The sequence below is a fragment of the Athene noctua genome, chromosome 26, assembly GCF_965140245.1.
Source record: "Athene noctua chromosome 26, bAthNoc1.hap1.1, whole genome shotgun sequence".
Classification (NCBI taxonomy): domain Eukaryota; kingdom Metazoa; phylum Chordata; class Aves; order Strigiformes; family Strigidae; genus Athene; species Athene noctua.
Window position 1 is genome coordinate 298,925 of NC_134062.1, and position 24,802 is coordinate 323,726.

The window sequence follows — 24,802 nt, forward strand, 5'->3', positions numbered from 1 at the left end:
AGGTACAGGCTCACTCCCTCTCCTTTGAGTTCTTCTGCTGCCATCCATTCGGACTACAACAGAGGATTTGGTAAATCCTCATACTAGTGAGATTGGTGTTGGGCTTTCCCACAGCGCTTGGCCGTGCATTAGATATTCCAGATTATCTTTAACAACAGGTTGCGGGTACAGACATGGCATCAACTGCTTAAGGCACAGCACTGGCAATCAAAGACCTTGTGGGGAAAACACGACTCCAGTTCTCCCGTTATACGTTCCTTCTGGTCTCCACAGTATTTCTGAACTGAGCAAGGATAGAACAAATTTTCAAATGTCTTCAGTCAGTTCTACTATATATAGCATTAAAAAAAATATGTCGGGAGAGGACAGAGCAGAAAAAACACTGCCGCAGCGGGCAGCTAAAGAGCACACAGCTGTTTGTTCACTCTCCCCGCCTCAGAGGGACTGGGGAGAGAACTGGAAAAAAAAAAGTAAAACTTCTGGGTTGAGATGAAGACTGTTTAATAGGACACAAAAAGAAGGGAAAATAATGATGATGATGATAATAATAATAAATAATGACAAAAGAATATACCAAATGGAAATGCTCACCACTGGCTGACCGATGCCCAGGCAGGTCCTGAGCAGTGGCCCCTGGCCGACGTTCCCCCAGTTCATATACTGGGAATGTCGCCGCACGGCCTGGGACATCCCCCTGGCCAGTCCGGGTCGGCTCCCCCCAGCTCCCTGAGCCCGCAGCCTGCTCGCTGGCGGGGCACTCTGAGACGCTGAAGAGTCCCTGACCACCGCTTAGCAACAGCCGAAACATGGGTCTGTCACCAACACCCTTCCCAGCCTACACCCAAAAGGCTGCCGGGAGAAAATCAACCCCAGCTGAAAACGAGACAGACACACATGAGGAATCTTTCAGCAGGGCTCCTGTTGGGCTCTCTGCACACCAGAGCATCCTCCACTGATACCCACCAGCTGCTTCCCCCTGATCACAGCCATGTGCACGTTTTTGAGAGAACCGTCATCATCTTCAAATACTTCCGCTGACCATAAAGCACAGTTCACATGCGTCCACTCGTTCTGGCCAATGTAGAGAAGACGTCCAGCGTCCTGAAGGAGGGAAGGAAACATCCTTTTCAAAGGTTCTACCAGACACCACAAAGCACAGAACACATCCAGCCTCCTTGCAGCAGCAAAGGCACAGCAGGGCCTCGGCCAGCCGCCGTCCCCGCGGGCGCGCGGCGGATACTCACGTTAGCACTGTCGTCACCGTACTTCAGGCACAACGCGCACTGCCTGTTGTCTTCCACATCCGGAGGGGGGTTCAGTTCAGGACTATCCTCTCTACTTCTGTCAGAGCCTGATCGTAAAGGGAGACAACGCTGTTTATGCTTGAAAGTCAGGGAGGCAGAAATTCACCCGGAAAGACCATCAGGAGGAGAACAGGGCAGCAGAGCCCAGCAGCAGCTGGGAGTATTCAGCTTGTAAGGGAAGGAGCAGCACCCACCAGCCTCTAGGCAGCCCTTGCTCTGGGGGAAAAGGGGCGGGGGAAAACATCCCTCTGGGCCCAAGCTCAGCTCAGAAACAGCCCAGATGTAACAGCCTCTGCATGATTTCAGGCCACAGAGGTTTCCAAAATTCTCCAGCCATGCACAGAACTAACACTGCCCTCTTTACTACCAGGAGGTGTGGAATGAAGCCCTCAGGGTTTGGGACCAATAGTGCCACGATCTGGTTTCTTACTAGAGATAGGTGGTGTAGGAGGATGTAGAGGAGTTGGTGAATCCGGCTCCCCAGGCCCTTTGGGTTTTGGAGCTGGAATGATTTTCTTCATCAGAGGGGGTTGTTCGGTGCGGTTGTTCTCTTCACGCTCCTGCCACTGAGCATAATTATGGTCAAGCGAAGGGGGCAGCACCGCGTTTGGCAACATACCACTGCTGAAACGCAACAAGGAGTCCGTGGTCAGACCTGACTGCACCAGAGAGGCTCATGCCCTCTCCAGCAGCACTGGGACGCAGGAACACGCCTTCCGCCACCTACAGCCCCACACGCCCCCAGCAAAGGCCACGACCCATCACTCACACGATACGGTTTGAAATGTGGCCATCTCTGTGGAGGGTAACGGATGCAGAAGGGCCACAGCGAATGGGGGTGAGGAGGAGGAGGCGGAAGGAAGGACAGGACTGACCGGCCAACACACATTATACCAAGTTCTAAACAAGGTTTTTGGTTGCTCTGCTTTAGAACAAGGAAGTGTACACAAGACCTGGGAATGGGATTATTGTTTAACTTGTAAAAAAAAAATTCAAAAATAAAAACCAAAAGAAAGAAAAACAGAAAACTCAGCCCCACAAACAGGCTCTCTTGATACTTTTTGCTTGGACAGCTGGCAAACCACAGGGTGCCGCAGTCGGACACAGAACAATTACTTACTTGCTTGTTACTTTATTTGGCTCCCAAAATCTGGACTTTTTTACACTGAACCATGGAAAAACACGCTCCATTTGCTGAAGGAAAACAACACTCCATTAGAAATGTTATACAATGTACCCAAAAATTCAAAGACATTCAGCCAAGAACTACTGCAAACGCACAACTAGTAAAATTTTCATTAACATCAACAACTCTGACAACGTATTATTTCATTCCTGGAAATACTCAAGCAATAGTGAACACAACGGCTCGTTGGGTTCCAACAGCAACAAGCAGTGGTATAACACCAAGCAGATTTCAAAATAACTGTAGTCCGGCTCACCCGAATAAAGAAGGACTTGACCATGCTATTGGCCTTCTTGACTTCTGGCTGCCCTCCGTCGGAGTTAATGGCTGCTTGAATTATCTTCACGATATCATCGCTAAAATCCAACTGTAAGAAAGCCGCAAAATTTCATGTTAACGGGATTGTCTCTTGTACAGCTACACCATCCACTAATTTTTTAAGGCATCAATTGAGCACCCAGATGACTAGAAGACTGACTCAGAGCATCGACTTACAAGCAGAAAAAGAATTTGCCTGTAAAGAACCAAGCAGCCCCGCACATTTGCAAACCAGCTGGCAGAGCTGCCGCACCACAACTCCCCCTTCTACCAGGAGCCAACGGCTGACCGACCACATCGGCTAAGCCACCAGCCTCACAAGGGCTGGGCCAAAACCTGGCAACAGCGCGTCTGACCGGCACTTTGCAAGGTGCAGTCTCCTGCAGGATCACAGGCTCTGCAGGGAAAAAAGAGGAAAAGGCAAAGAAAACACCAAGAGAACTGACCCAGTGGAGGTCAGCATTCGGCGTGAAAGACCCCTGCAGAGGTCATCCCTCCGCACAGGGACGATCTGTTTCCAGGTAACTACCCCTGCGTTACCCGGCCAGGCCTTCAGCTGGAATCTGCAGAGGAAGGACGACCTGTCCTGTCCCCAGCAAGGGGTTTTACACAAGTGCTGCTGCTGGTTAAAGGGCGCCACACACCACCATAAATTACATGTCTTTGGGCCAACAGTAACACGAGTGCCAGCCAGAATTATTTTTAGCAGCACGTTAACCTGTTTCTCTGTTCATAAAGAAAAGGCTTAAGCACGCTCAGTTATAAACACCACGGGTTACAAAGCAACTCAGAGGATCTATTATCAGAGCAGAACACTGAAACTTTGACATACCACAGAAGTGTAACCTCCTTGATCCATTTTTCTTTTCACTCCTTCCAGATCCAGCGGTTGCTGCTCCTCCTGTTTACTGACTTCTGTTAGGACAGGAGGATCGGGACCTTCAGGAGAGCTTCTGGAGGGGATGCTCTCTTCCGTCTCGGGATTTAAATCAGGCGGTTTTGCTGCCTGTTAACATCAGCAACGAGACAGAGGAACATCTGCTATTGAAGCCTGGCTGCTACTCGTCATATACTCCCATGCACATTTATTGGCCCAGAGATTCTCGCTAATGTGCAAGAAAGGACACTCAGGTTCTGAATTCCTGCCCAAAAGGCAGGGACAAAAATGAAAAGATCTTCACCAGTTTCTGCTGCTGAGCTGTAAGGGACACAGCAGAGGAGGCCCATCAGCTATAAGGATCAAACTCATTTTTCAGAAGTCTTATTTCTGAATATGTATTTCAAGGCTAAGGTCCTGTTCTTCTGTCAAAAAAGCACCTTCACGGAGCTAAATCCCCCCATTCCTTGAAGAAGTTTGCCCTACTTTTTCTTTTAGCCTCACAAGTCGTATCATAGATACCCACTTCTTTGTTTCCATAGGAATGAATGGAAGAACAAAACCAAAAATCACAGCACGTGTTGTTCTAAGCACGGCAAAGACGCAGCAACACCAACACTTCAGGCCAGGACACGTTAACAGGACGCCAGGCCCGGCTCACCTGTCGGTACCGCAGCAGGTGGCTGGTGGTTCTGGAGTTCAGCAGGGCTGTTAAAACCTGCTTCAAGGAAACCTGCAGCTCCTTCTCCAGTGCCAGACGCCACTCTGCAGGATGCTGCTCCGTGCAGTTAATGCAGGTGTAGGCTACACTCTCAGGCAAGTTAGAGAGTATCTCATACATTTCATCTGAAGACAAAAAAAAATAAATGAAGTCACAATCGGAACTACGTTACCGAAGGATGGACGTAGGGGAAGAGCCCCTACTCTGCACTTCCTGACTGAAACACTCTTCTCCTAACAAAAGCGCCTGGTGCAACTAACAGAGCGACGCTGCACTTGAGGCCGGTCCTAGGCCTTCAGGGTATCCCTGGTATCGGCACTGGGTCACCTGTGACCGTTGTACAGCTATTCTGGAGGTAGGTCACAACAGGTGAGGGTGTTAACAAAACGCTCCAGCAGAAAGGTCCAAACCTGCCTGCTGCCCTGCGTTCCTCAGTACCGAGGAGACAATAGGATCTGCCTTACCAGAAAGGTTTTCACATTTGGAGTGCACCCAGCGGTCGCATTTCCCACACTGCATCATCTTGCTTTCATAGTCGTCATCGTCATAGCATTTGTCACAGAGAGGACAGAAATTTCCTGCAGACAAATGGGATTTTTACCCACACTGCACACACCTCAAAGGCCAGGTGGTTACTTACTGGTGTGCTAAGAAAGCAGCTCTTGAACCGCCCCCCGGCCGTAAGCTGCCACTACAGTTACATCAACTTTTACACCACTGCCAAAAAAATAACCTGCCTGGAAGACCACTCTAGAATTCCATTTCTGGGCATGCATCTTTTGGGGGAGGCGAGACTAACAAAACACTCCACTGAATTAGCTTTAATGAGTAAAACAAAAGGACCAAGATGACCTACAGGCAAGCAGTCAGGTCAAGCAGGCAAGATTTTCTATCCTGACATTCTTTTCCCTCAGAGCGCCCCTCTTAGATTCAAACGCGTCACATACAGCAACCAGTGCAAGAAGGAACGACCATTTTACAATAGGAATTTTGTGACTTTTAAGTCAGGATTCCTTTAAAATGTCTTTTTGTCTACTGCTACTTGAAACCCTGGGCCAACGGGTGTGTAAGGATCGATTTATGCGGTGTGGTGTCTACATCCTGGAAGGCTCAAACTCTGCAGACCATAAACCAGCGACGATTTCTGTTTGCCACTGTAACCTCTGAGGACCCAGCTCTGCTGCAGAAATGACTACACGGGCCTTCACCTTGACTTGACAGCGGCTCTCGCTCCCGCCGTGAGGAGCCCACCCGCCCCGCGGGCCCTCTGCCCGCTCTACGCTGACTAATCCAAACCCGAGCACCTGAAGAGGCTCCTGCTGGGAAGAATCACAACTTTATGTACCTTTAGCGAAGAGTTTGGCACAATCATGACACAGCGAGAAGTCATGTGACCACTGCGCATCCCAGCCTTTGCCTGGCGTCGTTGATCCACAGCTCTTGCAGCGAACACATTTGGTACATATCTGGAAAAGGAACGTGTTTGGCAAGAGTTATTGGCTTTCAGCCAGTGGTTTCTGTGCCCTAGTCCTAACCAGACATTTCATAGTTTTGAGTATTTAATGACTGCAGAAAGTTTATACAACAGAATGAGGAGTTTCAAATACCAAAATTTTCACTAAAAGATTAAGAGCTCCCTCCCTTTATGGTAAAATGGTGATAACGTGACAAGAAAAAGCATGAAAATAAATCACAGCGTAGTTGTTCTGTCCTTCATATTTACACTGGAGGAAACATCACCCTTCCCTTTGCATAAAGCAACAGCATATATAGTTGTGGCATTTCTTCTGATCTAAAATCTGGAGTCTTACTTTAACAGTTCACCAACTCTGAGGGTACTGCAGTAGAAAACACCTAAAGACTATTAGGACCAAATATGCTACAGGGAAATCTTTTGTGCTTGTTTAGAACAAGAAACAGGAAGACACAAAATAGTGCATTAAGCCAAATTGTCTCTCAACACCAATATTGACTGGTAAGTCTGTTAACAAAGAAAATGCTCCTGTTCTGAAGAGCTTCTTCCATCGGCTGGGATTACCCTCAGAAGAATTAATACAACTAAAGAAAGGTGTCACCCCTTTAAAATCCTGCTTGTTCAGAACCTTATCAAGAACCCACCTCATTATCTATTTCCCAATGTACCTGCCAAGGCAAGGGGCACCCTCCCTTAGAAGGCTTCAGAGCAAGTAAATGACAGAGCTCTGGCCTGCGGCGTTACGACCACTCAAGCAGTGAACTGCCCACAAAAGAAATCAAAATCCCTCACCCAAACTTTCTTTTTCTTGGTGGGTTTGGTTGGGTAGTTTGGGCCCAGGCACTCAGGGTGATAGCTGTTTCGGCACTTGTTACACTCCAGCAACTGCTACAAGAACAAGGGGAAGAATCATTGGAACAGAGACCTCCGAGGGGACGCAAAGCCCTGGCCGGTTCGGGGGCAAGAGGAAGCGCCGCGAGCGCGCTGTCCCCTGCGCAGGGCGGCGCTGGTGCCGGGGCGCGCAGGGCGGCGGGGAGCGTGGTGGTGGCGGTACCTTGGTGGCCTGGTGCTGTCTCCCACAGACGTGGCAGAACTTGCAGCGGCGGCAGCACCAGTTCTCCAGCTGGTCCTCCAGGGGCCGCTCGCTCTCCTCCAAGCAGAACTTGTGGAAGGGCTCACAGCAGACCTGACAGTACACAAACTGCAAGGGGGGAGAGTGGGGTTTTAGCGACTCAGAAGCTGCACCGCAGTCCCGAACAAGCCCCCGCCCGCTCTGAACTACTTCAAATTCCACTTTACAGCCGACAGAACAAGGGCTTCTACTGGCACAGCTGTGTGCGTACTTCAGAGAGCCCAGAGCCGTGCCCCTCTGCCCCAGCTAGGCGTCTGGCAGCACGCGGGGACCAGTTATCTGCCTGTTCTGAGCGCTGGCAGAGGCCTACAGGGTGCCCCAGCATCCCCCTCCCGCGCGGGAACACAAGCCACCCGCACTGGGAGAAACACTCAGTGCAGAAGGAAGGGACACACGAAGCCAAGAGAGACACCTCTGCCTCCACAGCTCCGGCGGCCATGTGAAAGCTCCCTCGGTCACACCACAAAAGGGACTGTCCTCGGGGCACGAGCGCCGCGGGCGCGCAGCGGGCAGAAGGCTCGTTTGGCCCCTTGAGCAACCTGAGTGCAAAGGGGATGGCGCCGTGCCCCAGCCACCTGCACAGTCCTCGAGCGAACCGATGCCCACGGGCGGAACTGAAGCCCCTCTGCCCCAGCACTGCTCGCTCACTCATGCCCAAGCCTTTTAGAGCGCCAGCATCACCGTCCCAGGACAGCTGCTCTGAGGGTGTTGAGAAAACACCTTTCTATACCCAGAAAATGCATTTAGCACATCTTAAGCCCGAATGCAGCTCTTTATGCAGCCCCTGAATCTTCCCAGTCACGTTTCAGGAAGGGTTTGCAGCTCTCGGCAGATACAGACGTACCTGGGAAAGTCAACACTGCCTACAGCCCTTTAACGTTATCAGGCAGCCCTTCTTATTTCGGGTTAAGAGAAAGCAAAGCCCCTGCTTGACAGCAGATGAGGGATTCCAAATATGGGGAGATGCGGGTGCTCTCCTAGGCACATTCTTTACATCTAACACAGTTCACCTCCACGTAAGCACCGCAGAAGTTTCCAAACTGATTTTAAAGACCTTGTGTTTCAGCATCTTGGGACAAATTTTAGCAAGGATGGATTTACAGGTATTATTTTAGTTTCTTCGGGATTAAGGTCACAATAGTGTTTATTTATTTACTTCTGTAACAACACGGTGCTGTAACTAAGTATCAACAGCAGAACACAATGCTTTACCTCCACATGTCCACTGCTGGCACAGAGAAAACAGACCACCCTGGGAGTAATAGGTACCGAGGTGACGATGCCTAACCCACCCATCTCCCAAACATTCTCCACTTCACAGTCCTCCTGAAAGTACAAAAGGATACGTCACCATGCAGAATAAGGCAAGACAACATCAGTACAAAGTGCTCACACTGACTGCGGCTCTACGGAGTCTGTGCCTGCGATTACGTGGGCTCAAACTGAAACCACTGCGACTTCTGCCTCGGTCTACGTTACAGCCTCTATGGAACAGTCACATCTCAGCGCTGTTCCGGCCAAGAGGGCTCAACAACACGCTCGCCTTCCCTCTATGGAAAGCAAGCCTAAGGAACGAGACAAAGGTCTTCATGATTGCGCAATTATTACTGAAAGTGAAATTTCAGAAGAATCGTACTTTATTAAAGCTCCATATTCGTATAAAACACTCGTCAGATCTCACTATAATCTCCAGTATCAACACTTATAGATGGACTGAAAAATTATTAGGAAAATATTAATTTTTATTATTTCCACACTGTTGTTCAAAAAAGTACATGATTTATCATTTTAAAATCCCGAATATACCCCAGATGTTGTGAATGACAGGTTACTAACATTTTCCCCAAATCTTGTTGGCTCAAGTTGTGGTAAGGTTTTATAGTTCCATCTTAATGGAATAATTCTTCATAAACCTCAAATTCTTGCTCATCCTCACACATTGACAGTTAAGGTTTTAAAGCTTTAAGTGTCTCTTCATCCAGTACTCTAATTATAAGAAAAAAAAGGCATAACAAGCTTCTAAATATCAACCGAGGGACTTGTCATGAAGGCTCCTATTTGCAGCTCTCTCTGAACGGCACCAGACACCCAAGCTCAGGAGTCACTGCCAGCACTCTCCAGGGACTCTAGTTCCAGTGTCTAGAGCCAGGCAACATTCAAATACTTAAAACATTTTGTCCTCTACCTTGAAATCCACCCGGATTCTGTGGACTCCATCTGTAGGTGGCTTTTGCTTGGAACTGCTTCCGTTAGTCAGAGTGCTGAGCAAATTCAGCGTGCTGCTCTCTGGCTTGCTTATAGGAGGGGGCTTTTCCTGGTCAAGTAAAGGAGCCTGTGTTAATCCCAACCCCAAACGTTAACGCTTACCAGTCATTATATTAAGTGCACAGACAAAACCACCACACCACCGCAGAATTCACGCGTGTGTAGAAGCTGCAAGACAGTAACCGTTCTGCAAACCACCACTTAAGAGCGCTCCGCGCGCAATTAACGTTTCTAATTCCATTTGCTGCATTTTCCTCTAACGACACGTGGTTCTCTCTCATCACAATGCTGCTTTTGATTTTCCTGCAATGGGGCAACTCTCTCAGATTTAAATTTTTTTTTTTTTTCTCCCCATAAGGGAGTTGTTTCTGAGATGAAGGTAGTTCCATTTTTGGTGGAAAAAACAACCTCCATCCCACAACACTCAGGTCTCAGAGCACAAGTTAACATCTGAACCGACTCTCAGGCATATGCCAGGTACTCTGGTAGCCACACACTGACACAGGGGAAAACCCAACTTCTTTACGTACAACAAAAAAAATATCTGCAAACGGGTTAAATAATACAGTTCTACTTTCTAGACAGACAGAAGTTCCAGGTTCTTGAAATTTACTGACTGTACAAAAAACAGTATTCACCTTTTCTTTTGGTTTCTGTTTCACAGGGAAAGTTGGACGGGGAGCAATTTTTTTCTGTTTGCTTTGTTCTGTGCCTAGGAAGGGGGGAAAGATTATGAGTATTTCAAGTAACTAACAGCCACCTGTAGAGAATAAATGGAAAAAAAATCAGCTGAGTAACGTGTGATGAATTTTAGACTAGAATTTTTCCAGCTTCTTCTGTGACTGCACCTCACCAACCACGACTTGAGCAGTCTCCTGGAGGCATGACATGACCAGGAGAGTCTGTTCTGCTAAAAATCAGAAGTGTTCTGGGTGCAAAGCCACAGAAGTCCCGGAGCTGCCTCGCGGGCCACTGCTCGTGCTATTCTCTACTACGTGCAAGAGCAGACTATGGTTTAGTAGTAAAAGACTGCATCCTTCTCGTTGTCCATTCAGACACAGCCGACAGACTTAACAACATTGAAAATACACTTCAAGACTGCCAAGACTACGTGACTGAAAGTCACAGCGAAGATGGCCATCTCTCTCCCTGTCTCAACATACACTGTAGTTCGGTAAAAAGGAAGCCAGTTCTACACAAAATTTCCAGAATAATCTGCTGTAACTTCACCAGATCAAAAAGCATTTATGCCTTTTAAAATCTAACAGCTTTTAGCGGCACTAATACTGTTACTTAATGTGACTCAAGCATATTGAGGATAAACAGTCCCATTTACCTATTTCTGGCTGGGGAGTCTGCTTTTTCTTAGGCTCAGAAGTGGCGACTTTAGGTGCTTCTTTTTTCAAAGGTCCTGAGCTCGGTGGCTGAGAAGGAGGGGGCTGCGCTGGCTGGGACATCTGCTTGCCAGTCTTTCTGGTACCAGAGGCAGGGACCTGTTTGGGCTCCGACACTGGAATGAAGGAATTCCCATCCTCATGCTTTTCCTCAGCGGGCTTACGGGCAGGCTCACTGCTCTTCTTCACGGCGTTGTCTTCTCGCGATACCACAGTCTGAGGAGTTTGCTTCTGTCCAGAGTCCAACTGGTTCTTTCCAGAATGGCTTTCTTTCTTTTCATTTGTCTTTGACTTCTTCTCTTTCTTTTTTGCAGCTAGGAAGAAGAAGCAACAATAAAGCAACACAGACAAAACAGTGTGACGTCAAATGATTTGCTGCTTTTTTACAGCAAGGAAACAAGACACTTTGATGCAATGATTTTGTCATTCTGTTGTAAAAAAGACAAAACAGTACTTGAAAAAAATAAAGTGTTTTGTCGGTAAAATTAACACGTGTGGCTCACATCACAATCTGTGTTCTTGGGCCTCTATTCTGACAGAGCAGGAGGCAAACGCCTTCTGTAGTAAAGCGGGTTCAGAGCTTAGCTGTGCAAAGGAGAAAGCGGACTGCGTGGCACAGTTCAGGGAGCTGGGGGCAGCCCCCTGAGCGCTGTCACACCCGCGCGCAGCCCTCCAGAGGCCCAGCCCCGAGAAGGCAGGGGCTGAACTTCAGCCAGATGTCAGAAAGAAGGAAGCTCCAAGAGACTCAGGAGGTCCTGTGTCCCTCAAGAGCAGGCAAACCTCTGAGAAATGCTTCCCCTGAGGGGCTGAGGGGAGACTGAGCAGCCGTCAGCAGCAGCCCCCTTCCAACGGCAGGAAAAACACCAACTCCGGTGCTGAAAGAGGCAGCAGCCGCTCGGGGCACGGACCTGCCTCTGCTGGCACCTTGCCTGCGATGTTCACCTGGCAGCAGCAGAGCAGTCAGGCTCCCTGTCCACGTCTGGCTGCAGACTAACCTTCTAGAAGCTCAGTGTAGCCGCGACGGCAGCAGAAAAAGCAAAATTTAAGAGATGAAAGTGTCCTCTTGTGCTATGCTCCAACCAAGTCTTTGGGCCTACCTTTAGCTTGCTTCTGGAGATACGCTTTTGAAGGCATCCACTGGAGGTTCTGACATTTCCTCATTCTACAAAGAAAGAACAGGTCGAGAAATCAGAAGGAAAATGCAGACATTAAGAGGGCAGCCTGTAAACATTCATCATGAAAAATTGGAAGAAACATTATCAATGCACCTGCTACCTTTCTCCAAGCAGTCTTTCCCCCCACCCCTACCCTGCCTTCTTCAGAGGTATGTAAACTTATTTTTCTTTGTATTTTCTTTTTGGTTTTGCACACTCTCAACACAATTTTGAGGTCACTAAAACTGCTTATGTAACAACACTGCTTCACTGTAAACCCCCATCAATTCCATTTCTTGAGATTCGAGAAGCATCAAAATACTTCCAAGAGCTCGAAGAAACCACATCGAACTCTCAGCTGTAGGTTTTACATAACCCAAACGGAGGCCACCTCAGACAAAAATAGCTACTCTCAGCGTGGGATCGGATTCGGTGACCAAGCCTTTTTTTAAGCGTTCAGCTTTATTTCCTATTTCTCTTATGCGTAGCACATGATGTCTTTGAGAAGTTGGGCTAGGCTTCGTTTCTGCCTTCATTCTTGTAGCAGGGCCCGTGGTTTTGAAACCCAGCCCGAGGCCTGGGCAAAGCTGTGAAAAGCGAGACTACTTACAGATTGTAGTCTGCAGAGTGTTTTCACACAGATGAGCACTACCCAGCAATTCTCACAGCTACGCTTTATAAATAGCTTTCATACCACAACAATCTTTATTGGTGCCACTTCAGTTGCTGCCTTTTCAGACAGATTATCTAGTCTGGTAAAATCAATTTAATGCAGCAATTGAAAAAAGCGAAAGGTTTGGGCTAAGTGTTATGTATAAAAAACGAGAGGAAAAATCAAGGAAAAGTGCTACTTCTTCAGGACATCCAGAGACATCTTTGTTGTCTCAAGTGTACATACACCAGATAAACATCATCTTGAGAACACAAGCTCTTCCGAAATGCAATTTGGGAGAAGTGCTAAATACTTCTGCATACGTTGCCTTCCTTGCAAACACCCACAGTGCCTGATGAAAGCTACTGGTCTCACACCAAACGCTTTCCAGCACTGCGCCAGTTTCATCAAATCGGGGAGGATAAACCAGAAGTGAACCTGAGGCAAAGAGCCCCTAACAGGCTCCCCTCGAACCTCTGCCTTGACTCTGTATCTGTTCGCAATCTCCTGCTGCACTGCAGCCTTAGCCCAGGGCCAACTCCCCCAAAGCCTGTGCTACAGGGCAGGGCCGCTCATCCCCGCCCCGGAGCGCGGGTGCGCTCACCCCACGCAGCGCAGGGCTTAGCTGAACAGATTCTCACACTTACTTGCAGCACTGCTTCTTTATGTTGCGCCCGCCAAACTTGGGTTTGTCAAGACAGTTAGTACAGACACCACAGTCCTCTGGAACCTGACAGCCCGAGCACTGCCCACAGCGCCGCGAGCGCCGGCCCTTCTTCACCGGCGGCTCTTGCTGTGCCTTGTTTCTGGTAACTGGCTTAATTGGCTTGATCGGTGGAGCCAGAGGTTCAGCCTCTTCTGAGCCAGCTATCGATGACTTATCTACCAAAAAACATTTCTAACATGAATTCACTGATGTCACAGAATGCTTCGGGAGCATCTAATTCACTGATGGAATTTACTCCATTACGCGTGAGCTCAGTGGCAGAGCCACGCAAGGGCTGTGTGAGTGCGTGCGTACGCGCCACTGCACAGACCTGGACGCATCTGTATGTCCACACACCCCTCAGCGGAGCCGAAGTTTAGCGCAGAACGCGTATTTCTGACAATTGCCAGTGGTTAAAAGGATTAAGTCTGTCTGAGTGGCACCGCATCGGACAGCCTGGAGCTGTCTGACATACTTTCCCTGGCTAATGGCTCATTTGAAGCACTCAAAGAAGCTGACTGCGTACGAGTCCGCAGATGAAACACGAAACTCTTCACTCACCATCATTCCCCATGGAAGACAGTATCTTCTCCCGCTCTTCCCACGGTAAGGCACTCAGAGTGGGCATGTCATCAGGAAACACGGCTCGCTTGCGGCCCAGCGCGACAGCGGCTCTCCTGCAAACATGTTTTATTCGTGGTCCTCGGACTGACGTTTCTGATGAGTCGCTCTCTTGTCCCTAGATTTCGGAACATGAGAACAGACAGCATTCCTAAGAAAGGTACCAAACGAGGCCGGGAAACAGGTAACAGAAGCTACTAAACAATCTAAAAAGAGTTAAATTCTATCTTAGCTTGCACTTTGTACAAATTGGACTAAAAATAAAGACTCTCCATCCCAGTTATCCAAGAGGATAAACTCAAAAGAAGAGGTTTTACTGATTTGGAATGACATGGAAAGTTTCTGCGTACTGGGAAGCCAACTCGCTGATGAAGCCACGTTTCGAAGGTGCTTCTATCCCAGACTCAGAGTCAGGGGGGATTAGGCTGGCGTTCGGTGCTAACTGATCCAGCTGTGCAAGAGCTTTGTGGCGGCTGGCCTTGAAACAAGGGGCGTTCGTATTACTGAGGTGCTAAAAGAAATGCAGCATTTCCATGCACGTTTTCACCACAGGATTCTGAAGTATCTCCTACTAAAAGAACTCCCCCAAACAGGTAATTGTGAGGGCCCGGGCTCCTTCCACGCCAGGCCAGCCGTACAGAAGCACATGCTTCGTCATTTCAGAGACAAAAACAGGAGACTTTTCTATTTCAAATATGTGCTGCTGATTTTCAACACTAGTACCACTACAGAAAGTCACAGTTTAAATCAAAAGGAAGCGCCCTCTGGAAGTGTGTGCCACCTGCCTTTCTGGTAGGTAAAGAGGACTGCAGAAAGGGTGGTTTTGGGGTGGGAGCAGGAAGAAAAGAAAGTGGCAGGAAGCAGTCCCCCGGTCAGATGCAAATCCCAGCGGTTTTTAATTCTGCCCGTAAGTGACAGATCACCCCGCACAGTTAAAAAGAGGCTGACCCTCTCTTCAGAAGCCAGCTTTGCGCTCGAGAAGGGCCTGCGAGACACATCGAGGCCAGGACAGACCTCTGCAGTTTGCTGGCGTCGTGCTTTTAAGAGCGCGTACAACTGCTCCAGACGATCACTTAGCTGAGATTTATTCAGAGCAACCTAATGAGCAGCTACGCCGTGCTGATCTCTAAAAACGCACGCAGCTCCCCCCTGAGCTGACTACACAGCAGCTCCCTCTCCCCCTCAGCTTCTGCCCAGGGCTTCTCGTTTTTGGATCGTTTGCCATCTGTTGCGCTAACAGCTGCTTAGCTCGGCACGTTAATTCTTCACGCTTAGGATACGAAAGCTACTCCTGACTTTCAGCGCAAGTTCAAAGTCAGATGTGCTCTAGCCAAAGAAAAAAAACTTGGAAAAAGGAATACCTGTGCTTTTGGCTGATCCGCTTGTTTGAGGGACTTGCTCTTCTCGATCTTGTACAGCTGGGCTTTTGCCTTTTTCAGAAGACTGGCCACCCTCTTGTCAGTCATCGGCAGTTTGTCTGCTTGAGCCAGCATAGAGCTGATAGAGGAAGCGGAATGTTTAACAGTGCTTGATGAAGGGGCAGAAAGACGCAGGGCTTTTTCCTTCTCCAGAGACGGCACGGCGGGGCTGAGGTCCAGATCCGACTTGTCTAAACCGCCTCTGCCTTTCTTGGACGTTTTGGTTTTGATGGCTGCCGTCTCCACCAGCGCAGCGCTGGAAGTGTCTGCCGCGGGATCGATCGCTGCCGACTTCTTCCGCCCAGCAGTTTTTTTGGCAGACAACGACGCTGCAATGTCTTCGCTGACAATTTTTTCTTTGGGCATTTTACCTACAGGAAACAAAGCAGAGCTGCTCTGAATTTCGGACCCTTTTCTCCTTTTCTCTTTCCGTGACTCCCGTTTGTTCTCCTTCTCTCTCTCTCTGTCTTTCTCTCTGCTCTTGTCCTTCTCCAGGCTTTTGTCAGCGTCTTTATCTTTGGAGAGCTCCTCTGCTGCCCTGTCCTTGTTTCTGCCTCTCTCCGTCTGGGGACTTGATGTGAACCAGGGGAAGAGAGGAGTAGGGCTACCAGACGAGAAGGGCTCTGCCGGAGTGCTGGCCTGCTTCCTCGGTCTCTGGCTTCTTTCTGCTGATTCCCCAGACTGCGTGAGGGAATGGGAAGGAAAAGTAAAAGTTGAATTTAAGGCACTAGTGGCAAGAGAACTAACAGAAATGCTAGTTAATGAGGAGGAGACAGAAGACTGCGGGGTGAGAGTCGTCAGGTCAGAGGTACTAAGCCTCCCGCTTCTCGTCCTCATGGAGTGCGAGGGAGATCTGGGTTCCGATCGGATGGGGCTGAACACTCTCCTCTTCCGCTTCCGCGAGGAGACGCCCGTCGCAGAGGTCCCCGTGGCGGCGCGACCGACCGACGAGGGCAGAGTTACGGACTCGAAGATCCTGGAGTGGGCCTCGCTCGGCGTGAACCTGGGCGCCCTCAGCAGCGGACTCCTCTTGTGCATATCAAACCTTGTTCCGGAGTGAAGGGAGAACAGACGCGCCGGAGCGGTCGCGCCGGGTGTGGAGAAGCCGGGCGCGAAGCCGACGTCCTCCGGCGTCAGCGGCGGGGGTCTGAAGTTATCAAAGATCGGCTTGCGAATAAGACCCTCTTTGGCATACTTTGCTGATGAGAAGTACTGTGGTTCCGACCGGGAATGCTTCAGGGAGGTCCACCTAAACGTCGGCTCTCGCAGGATCGACTTGCGTTTCTCTTGCATGGGTGCGGCCGAGGTGGGAAGAAAGGGCGAGGCTAACGGTATGGTGGGAGGCATCAGCCACGGGGTATGGTCCGAGATGCTGGAAGCCGGCTGCAGCGGCGGTGGGGGAGTGAGCAAAGGGGGAGGAGGAGAGGAGGAGGCCTGCTGCTGCGGCACACTGGGTAAGGCCGACAGCTTTTTAGCAGTCCTCTGGCCAAAACTTCTTTCCGTTATCGAAAATCTTCTGTTTCTCCGATCACCGTTATCGTTTTCCGGGGACTGAGAAACGGGCAGCGGCGTGTGAACTTCTGGAGTATTGCTTCGCTCCTCGGAAAGCGTCTGCATCTCCTCGGAGGCCTGGGAGTCCGTAGACGTGTCCACGCTGGGGCTACTGGACCGCGAGGAGTCTGAAGACATCTGGGACGAATGCTGAGAAGCGGCGCTGGACTTTTCACTAGAGCCACAAGATGTAGCGCTGAACCTGCTGTTCGGCGTGGACTCCAGCCTGGATATTTTAATAGGAGGATCATAGTCCTCATCCTCGATGAACCGTTTGGGTGTTTTAATAATCCGTGACGAGATAGCACTCACAACCGGCATGATGAACTGCCGGATATTTTTGAGCTGGGTTCTCCCCTTCCTGCCCTGCAGTTTGGCCGCCTCTTTCTCAATCTTTTTTTGCGCCCCCTTTTTAGCCCTCTGCAAGAGCTGCTTCGCAATCGTGGCATCCGTCCTTTTGGTGGAAGGTATAATCCTAACAGGCTTAATCCTGCGTGGACTCTGTCTGACCGCGGTCTTCTCTTCTTTTGTAAGGGGGGGTGTGCCATCCTTTTCTTTGCGAATCCTTTGGGGTTTCTCCAGCTGTGAGTTGATGACTAAGCTCGAGGAAGTCTTTAAACGTTCAGAGGATGGCGGCCTGCCTCTCCTGCGCACGATCTGAACGCTCTTCCTCCCAATCTGAAGTTTTGCCCCCGGCTTAAATTTAGATTTCAGTGGGGAGAGCTTACTAGTTCTTAGTTTCTTGATTTTAGTTGCTTGCTGAAACGTAGTAGATGGTGACCTTTTGATTTTTTTCAGGCTCTCTTTTTCTTCTTTGCTGCCCTTCTGAATGTCTGACGCATCCTTTACTTGTGACAATTTGAACTTCACGCTCGTAAGTGCTGGAGGTCTTCCTCGTCTTTTTTCCCCGCTCTTCAACTCCTTCTTCTTTACTTTCTCCATGGATGTGGTTTCAGACTTGCTCGAGGGAGAACACACTGACGAGGAGTCTGACAGTACAGCTGAACTTCGGTCAGAACTGCTCCGGGGCCTCCCGCGAGGTTTCCGTGGACTAGATTTAACTGAGAGGGAAGTAGAGAATGCAGAGCACACATTAAATCTCCCCGAGTGCCGGATCAGCATCACCCAGGTCACACAAGTATTTACTCAGTGTCAGTCACAAGTCGCCAAGGCGTTTCAGTTAATCAACAAGTAAAACCACAGTTTTATCAATGCGTGGAAAGAGTACCTTCCCAACAAGCCTCTTCTCCCATGCAAAATATGAATGGGATCTTTGTCTTTCAAACACAAGCTTGCCTCTTCACAACAACTATGTCTGTAATGGCGCAAACCCACTATCAACTGAATGTTGAGAAGGAACAATAATTCTTAAGGGCGTGTGCCACCCGTCAAACACATTCAGACTTTTTTTTTTTTAAGCAGACCACAGCTAGCTGAAAGGAAAAAAAAAAAAAAATCTTTTTTCTACAGTACTATCCATCTGAGGGCCAGGTCATTAAGGCAAAAACAGGGTACAGGGAGAGGTTGATAGCAGGTAATTTACTAAAAAAACCTGGTTTTAGCTTTGAAACACAGTTAGCATTTGGTGCTGCACTGGGAGCCATCAAGCAGACGCGCAAGACATGACTACTCACCTCCAGCAGCGCGTCTCAGCACACACCCACCGACCCCAGCCACCCCAGCTCTGGGTGTGCACAAGAGCACGGCCTTCCTCCCCGGAACGCCCCGTGAGCGCGGCTTTCCACGCAGAACGCGCGGGCAGGGCCAAGCAGAGCTGAGCGCTGCGCGAGCACAGGGCTGCGGTGAGAGCATTTACTGGTGAGGTTCTAAAATCAAAGCTGAACTCATGTGCTGGCAGTCCTGTCACGATTTGATTCTACATCTTGAAAGCTAAGAATGCAACAACTTAGCTACAGCTTAGCCTCAAGTGCTCTGTATTTGTTTTGTTTCCAAGAAAGTGAAAGATACTGAAATATTCAAACCAGTTTCCGATGCTTACTGTTAAAATAATTGCCTCTCCAAAGCACTAACATGAAGGTTTCCAATACTGGTTTCATCAGCGTAACTCGTTTACTCAAAGTTTCCCTGTTCTGTAGCAAATCAGATGTAAAGAGTCCAAAACTAACCGAGTCGAATCCAAAGACTGGGGTGGCATTTGTGGTGATTGAGATTTGGTGGAGCAAACAGGAGAGGCACAGCAAAACCATCACAAAGGAGAACACGCAGTCAACATCCAATCCACACGTACCTGTGGGGGACCTAGTGGGACTTCGTACTTTGACTTCTTCATCTGAACCGAAACCTAAAAACTGCTCATCCTGCAATGAGAAAACAGATGGAAATTTGAAGACATGGATATTAACATCAAAACGAACTTCACTGTGACCAAAGTGTGGAAGGACTCTAGAGGATTTTCCCTCCATAAGTAACATCCCAGCATTTGTTCTAGTAAACAATAGCCAAAAAGGAAACACAACTTTTATATCATATATACATATAAAGCCGCTATAATTTACAGCTATGGAACGATCAGAAAGAGTTATGGAGAAACAAAGGACAAGTATATAAGGAAACAAACCCTTAACGCATAAAATCTGCCGCTCCTATCAAACCACAAAGGTCTACACGAGCTGCCCTTCCAATGACCCTAGAGACACAAACCGGCACAAGAAGCGTTTCCATCTTTGCTCTCCTAGTACAGATGCAGCCTAACTTCCTCCAAACCCAGGTGAAAGCCTCTCTGGAGGAGCAGAAGCACCCGAGGTCTGTGATTCGCCTGAGGGGTGGAACAAGACGGCAGGACTCGCTCCAGTCCCCTCCTGACAGGGTCCCCGAGGGAGGCTCTGCCACCCACTCCTGCGGGGCCAACAGCGGCGCTTACAGCCCCCGGAAGGGAAACGCACGATTTCAGGGCCTTTTTGGACCCTCTAGAGATTGGTCTGCCTTCAGATGAAGCCCACCCATCAGCTCCATCACACAACAAACTCCCAGCTGGGCTAGGGAGCAAGCTAAAGCAGACGAAAGCTCCTGATGTGGACACAGGGTCACCCCTATGAGGCAGGCATCACTCACACAGCCTGGGACTGTGGATCCAGGATCACCACAGGCTGGTGAGGCGGCAAAACAAGCTTTCTCTCCCAGGCACCAAAGGTTGTTTCCTCTCCCACGATTCCCAAAGCAGTCACCACCAAAAAAGCATTTCTTGCTAAGGGACCTCAGCCTTTACTAACTGTTACCTTTCAAAGAGTAACAAAACCAGTAGCCACAAAGGTAACATCATGGAACGTCAAGGACTTGACTCTTGATTATAATAAACATGGCTTTTGTTGTTGGTTTGGTTTTTTTTCACTTCAGCTTTTGTCTGTACGAGATGAAAACATGTCTTGCACTGCAAAGCTTCTCCCTCTGACAGAGGCATGACATTAAAGGCACCCCTGTTCACATTAAGAGGTTTTTTGGGGAGTATGCAAAAACATCCATCATCCATCTGCCACCAAACTTCGTGTCACGTTTTTATTTTTATGTTGCTCCAGCTTTCCTAGCCCAATTTCACCTGAAGTATTTATGTTTGCCAGTCTTAAGTTTCCTCTGGACTTTGAAAACAGGTGTCGCTTGTCACTTGCTTCTTTAAACTGCTGGGTGATGCTGCAGCACGCTTGAAGGTACCTGTGCTGCTTCTGTAACGGTTTGAGTCTGCACAGAGCTTTGAGAAGAGCAAACCCTACAAGGACAGGACCCTGAAAGTAAAAAGGTGCAAGACTGTGGATGGGAGAAGGTAAGCTGTGCGAAGAAATAACACCATTTCCTGATGTAGCTTAGGCCTGATAAAAGACTTTGTCAAAACAGAGTCTTTTTCCACCTTGTGCTTTCACATGAAATTTCTAATTCATCTATTTACAGGACAGACCACGAAGAAAGTCTCAGCTACCACAGTTTAGCTTTAAAGACCCATAGTCACGTCTACAAGAAAGTTGTGATGTGAAAAAGCAGCAAGGCTTAGGGCAAATTATTTCTCAAAATTTTCTGTGTGGCATTAAACAGTGCGAACAGAGCAAGTACTCCGAACAGAAGGCCATTCAAGTTTTCAGCACAGATAACGTTTTAGTGAGTCAAATGCAACACGTGTGAGCTCAGGCTGCAGTTCACGATCGCTGTGAGCGATTATCAGTGCAGGCAGCTGGAGAAGGGGACAGTCCTGCCCTTCCCCACGGCCCTGCTGCCTATCTGCTCCTTGCAGTTGCAGCAAGTTGCAGATGCCAAGAAAACCGGAAAGAGCAACAATAAAGCAATGTAAAAGAAATAAAAGTATGCCAAAATGCATTGTTTCTACCCGAGGAACCTTGCATCACGCAGAACCCCCCCCAAGAGCTTTCCCTAAAAGGGAAAAGCTACGGCTTCTCAACTTTAATCCCACAGCAGCGAAGGCAGAGCAGGAAAGGCTGCAGGAAGCGCCTGGCTGCCCGTGCCGCGGAGCGAGGGCCTGTCACACTGGCCTGGCACTCCCCGAGCACGTGGGCATGCTGCGAGATGTCAACACCGTGCGCGGGCACGGCCCTGGCAGCGATGCGTGCCCGGGGAGAGGGGCCCCGGCACCCTCCGAGGGAGAGGCCGTCCAGAGAGTGCTTCGGGCCAGACGGTCCGAACGCCGAGATCACAAGCAGGGCAACAATGGGAACAACAACGGAACAGCCAGGCTCGGAAATGCCAAGGGAGCAGCTGCTCACCCCACGCGATTTCATCTTTGTCAGCCTACCAGAAATTGAGATCTGCAGCTTCTCAAACACACCATCACGTGGGCAGAGAGCACGGAGAAAGGCCAAATAACACCGACTTTTGTGCATATGAGCACATCTCCCTCAAGGAAACAAAACTGCCTGCCGCAAGCAGGAGACCCCTAAGGCATCTATACAGCCCCTTTATGGGAGAATCCTACAGACTGCTTGGTGAAAAAAAGACAGCGGTGATTTCTTTCCCTAAACCCATTCATTTCCAGGTCTTCCGCTGTAAATAAACAGCTGCCCAGGGCTTCAAGCAAGGGGCAGCTCAGGGCTGTGCCCTAGACCCACACTGTTGCAGCCTGAGAAGCGTACCTAGAGCCCTCCCAATGGCAGCGGCAACGTACGCGCCTCTGAGGACTACCCACGTTCCCACAGACCACTTAAAACACTAAGGAAACAAACAAACTACTTTCAGGAAGAGTAGCAGACACAAAGATTTATTTACAAGATTGAATTAAGAGACCATCCCTGCCCAGAGAGGCAAGTAGGTTTGTTCAGTGGAATGTAAAATACCAGGTACTGGCACTCAGCTTACACGTGTATGAGAGACCCGCTGTTGGGCAGCGCCTGCAAACCTCCAGTAACAAAGCAAGCTGTACCTAACAGTGAAAACAGTCTCGTGCAGTTGCAAACAACCTGACGTGTAACACCGAAGGTGCCGAGCGGCTCACTGGGTGCAGTGAGAGCTCAGGAACAGAGGACAGGCATCTGAAGTTGTGCCTCAACAGGCTGGCACTCTGAGGTGCCAGCAGCAGAGGCTGGGAGCATGTTCCCCGCTGACCGCTCTCCTGCCAGAGCCAAGCTGGCCTGACGACAGACACAACCCGCCGCGTGGCCTCCTCGCGCTTCAGCCCCCCTCCACCTCTGTGCTCTTTGCGAGCAGAAAGAGGAACACGACTTTCACCGCCCCAACGGGGTTTGCTCAGACCTGCTTCCCCGCTGCCTGGCCCAGAGGATTTCTATACGGTCGGAGAGATGAGGAAGCAACGTGTGATTTCTGTGGGAGGAACCCCAAATGCCCACCAAACCACCCTGACAATGCACCTCCTCTGCCAACACCCGGGGCTGGGGCCACGAAGCAAATAACCAAACACAACCAACAGCCTTGACTTGCACCCGGCCCCATGTTCACGAGGCTGCTACAAACGTTCCCTTCATTTCGCCATTCCAGTCTTACAACCATTATTCTTTCACCTGTGGCCACTAAATCGGTACTTTCTGTATTTTTGACAATTGCCTGCCATAACCCACAACTGGAACCTGCACTATTTTTAAAGCGAGCTCTGTTACCTTCCTTTCCCAATGAGATACGTCAGTTCTGGCTTTGGCCCATTATCTTGGGAATGACCATTTTTTCTTGTTTCCTACCAACCAGACTCATCAAAGCGCCTCTGGTGAAAAGGCTCCCTCCACAAAGCGATCACTTTGGCTTCGTTTACGCCTACAAGCAGCATGACCAATATGCCACTCATGTCTGCCTGGTGACATTTGTGAGTGTACTGGTGACCTCCCAGTGCTCCTTCTCACCACCTGAGAAAGCAGCCTTGGAACTTATCAGAGAAGATCGAGATGGCCACAAGTACCAATGTGCATCTGCCAGGCTAAGTCATCCCAGTCAGCCATCATACAACAAAACACAGTTTTAAGGCAAATTAAGCAGGCACAGCCGCCCTCCAGTTTTTCAGAAGTGACTATAAAGCACGACAGATGGAGAGTGATTAAAAACCATAATGATTCTGAACGTGACCTCATTTACCTGAGAAAGAATAATGCAACACAAAAAAGGTCACTCGGGATTATAAATAAAAGGCTGAGGGAAGGCTGGCCTCATGTGCAAGGCGTGAAGCCCAAGCAAGCCGGCAAAGAGCGATCTCTCGACGGGCGGCAGAGCTGCCACGTACATCTCCTACTCCAACAACACGCCACCTCCATGGGCTGAAACCTCGGAGCTTCTCCTGAAGCAGCCCAGCTACTACAGGAACAGGAGAGTTGCAAGCCAAGCTCTATTACAACCTTCTTGAGCAAAATTACTTTTCAAAGAATTTCTGACTACAGATCTCGGAGGAAAATCTGCCTTCAAATGAGAAACTACCCAGCAGGTACTGATGGATGTTCTGATCCCTCTCTGTGGAACAACAGGATCACCTGTGCCACCACAGATCCACGAAGCTGCACAGGACTGTCATCCAAGCTGTCAGAAGCACTAAACCAGCAACGCAGCTGGTTGAAAAGGTTGATTTCATTTTACAAGAGTCATCCAAACAATGCTTTACTTCTCTTCCCATTCACCATCTTGGTTGTGGCCCTGACTATACAGCACCTCACCTTCTTGGAGAGAGATAAGCTATTTTTAGAAGCTCATTCAGAAGTCCGCTTAGTAACTATGGCACAATATCTAACAGATTCCTCTTCTTTCAGCAGAGTAAACATCCTTGGAGGCTGGCAACAAGTAACCCCAAGATAAACGCTGGACGCGTTCCGCGCTCATGTTGGGAGCGGAGTCAGCTGGGAGGTCAGGGAGATGCTTCCCGAGCGACCGTGTGCAATGCAACGTCGCTAATAAGTGGCGGAGTGCTCGGGGTCACAGCTACGTACTGACTTGGCTGAGGGTCCACTCCTCCCTTCATGCTTTAATTAGACGAAAGCTCCGATGGGGAACGATGCCCAGACTCTGCCAGGGCCTCACCTCCGAACAGCGCCATCTGCACAACACGTCCCGAGAGCTCCAAACAGCTCTTGGCTGGGTCCCCTCCACATGACAACACCCACACAGAACCACCAGATCAAGGTGCACCCCTGCAACTGCGCTGCAGCTGGACCCTCAGCAATCAACCACAACACCACAACTGTGATCGAGACATAGCTTCTCGAGGCCCTCGGACAACACCTCATTTTAGAATCAGACAGAGCAAGCTGCTCTTTACGGGGCTCAAGCGCAGAGCACGCCTGTTCTGACTGTGTGACCGAGAGCACAGATCGCTCTTCCCACCTTGCTGGAGGAAAAATGAGAATATCTGGTGTTCGGGGGTAGGCAGCACAACAGGCAACCTTACAGTACCACCTGCTAACAGAACACAACCGGTCCCTGCTGTCTGCAGAGCCCCGGTGCTGTCCTGGATGAGAAGCTTTGATTTACAACTTCCAGTCTGAACAAAGAGAGATGCTTTTTAGAGCACCTGAAACACTCTCATTCTGGTTGCAACAAGTTTTCAACGCCACCTCCAAGGAAAAGGCTCAGCCAAACTGTTACC

General features: G+C 49.4%; 1 protein-coding gene across 1 annotated transcript in view; it reads right to left on the reverse strand.

Annotated features, from left to right (window-relative positions):
• Positions 1-24,802, reverse strand: part of KMT2A (lysine methyltransferase 2A) — a 47,592-nt gene that overhangs the window by 17,049 nt on the left and 5,741 nt on the right. Inside the window, exons 2-21 of the mRNA XM_074927484.1 lie at positions 19,022-19,091; positions 15,166-17,834; positions 13,745-13,922; positions 13,125-13,359; positions 11,769-11,833; positions 10,614-10,985; positions 9,916-9,989; positions 9,198-9,326; positions 8,225-8,338; positions 6,935-7,081; positions 6,673-6,768; positions 5,752-5,872; positions 4,871-4,984; positions 4,347-4,531; positions 3,641-3,814; positions 2,747-2,857; positions 2,425-2,498; positions 1,735-1,928; positions 1,245-1,351; positions 964-1,101 (exon numbers count right to left, since the gene is read on the reverse strand). Of these exons, the coding sequence (XP_074783585.1) occupies positions 964-1,101; positions 1,245-1,351; positions 1,735-1,928; positions 2,425-2,498; positions 2,747-2,857; positions 3,641-3,814; positions 4,347-4,531; positions 4,871-4,984; positions 5,752-5,872; positions 6,673-6,768; positions 6,935-7,081; positions 8,225-8,338; positions 9,198-9,326; positions 9,916-9,989; positions 10,614-10,985; positions 11,769-11,833; positions 13,125-13,359; positions 13,745-13,922; positions 15,166-17,834; positions 19,022-19,091 (5,367 nt within the window). The remainder of the gene's footprint in view (positions 1-963; positions 1,102-1,244; positions 1,352-1,734; positions 1,929-2,424; positions 2,499-2,746; positions 2,858-3,640; positions 3,815-4,346; positions 4,532-4,870; positions 4,985-5,751; positions 5,873-6,672; positions 6,769-6,934; positions 7,082-8,224; positions 8,339-9,197; positions 9,327-9,915; positions 9,990-10,613; positions 10,986-11,768; positions 11,834-13,124; positions 13,360-13,744; positions 13,923-15,165; positions 17,835-19,021; positions 19,092-24,802) is intronic.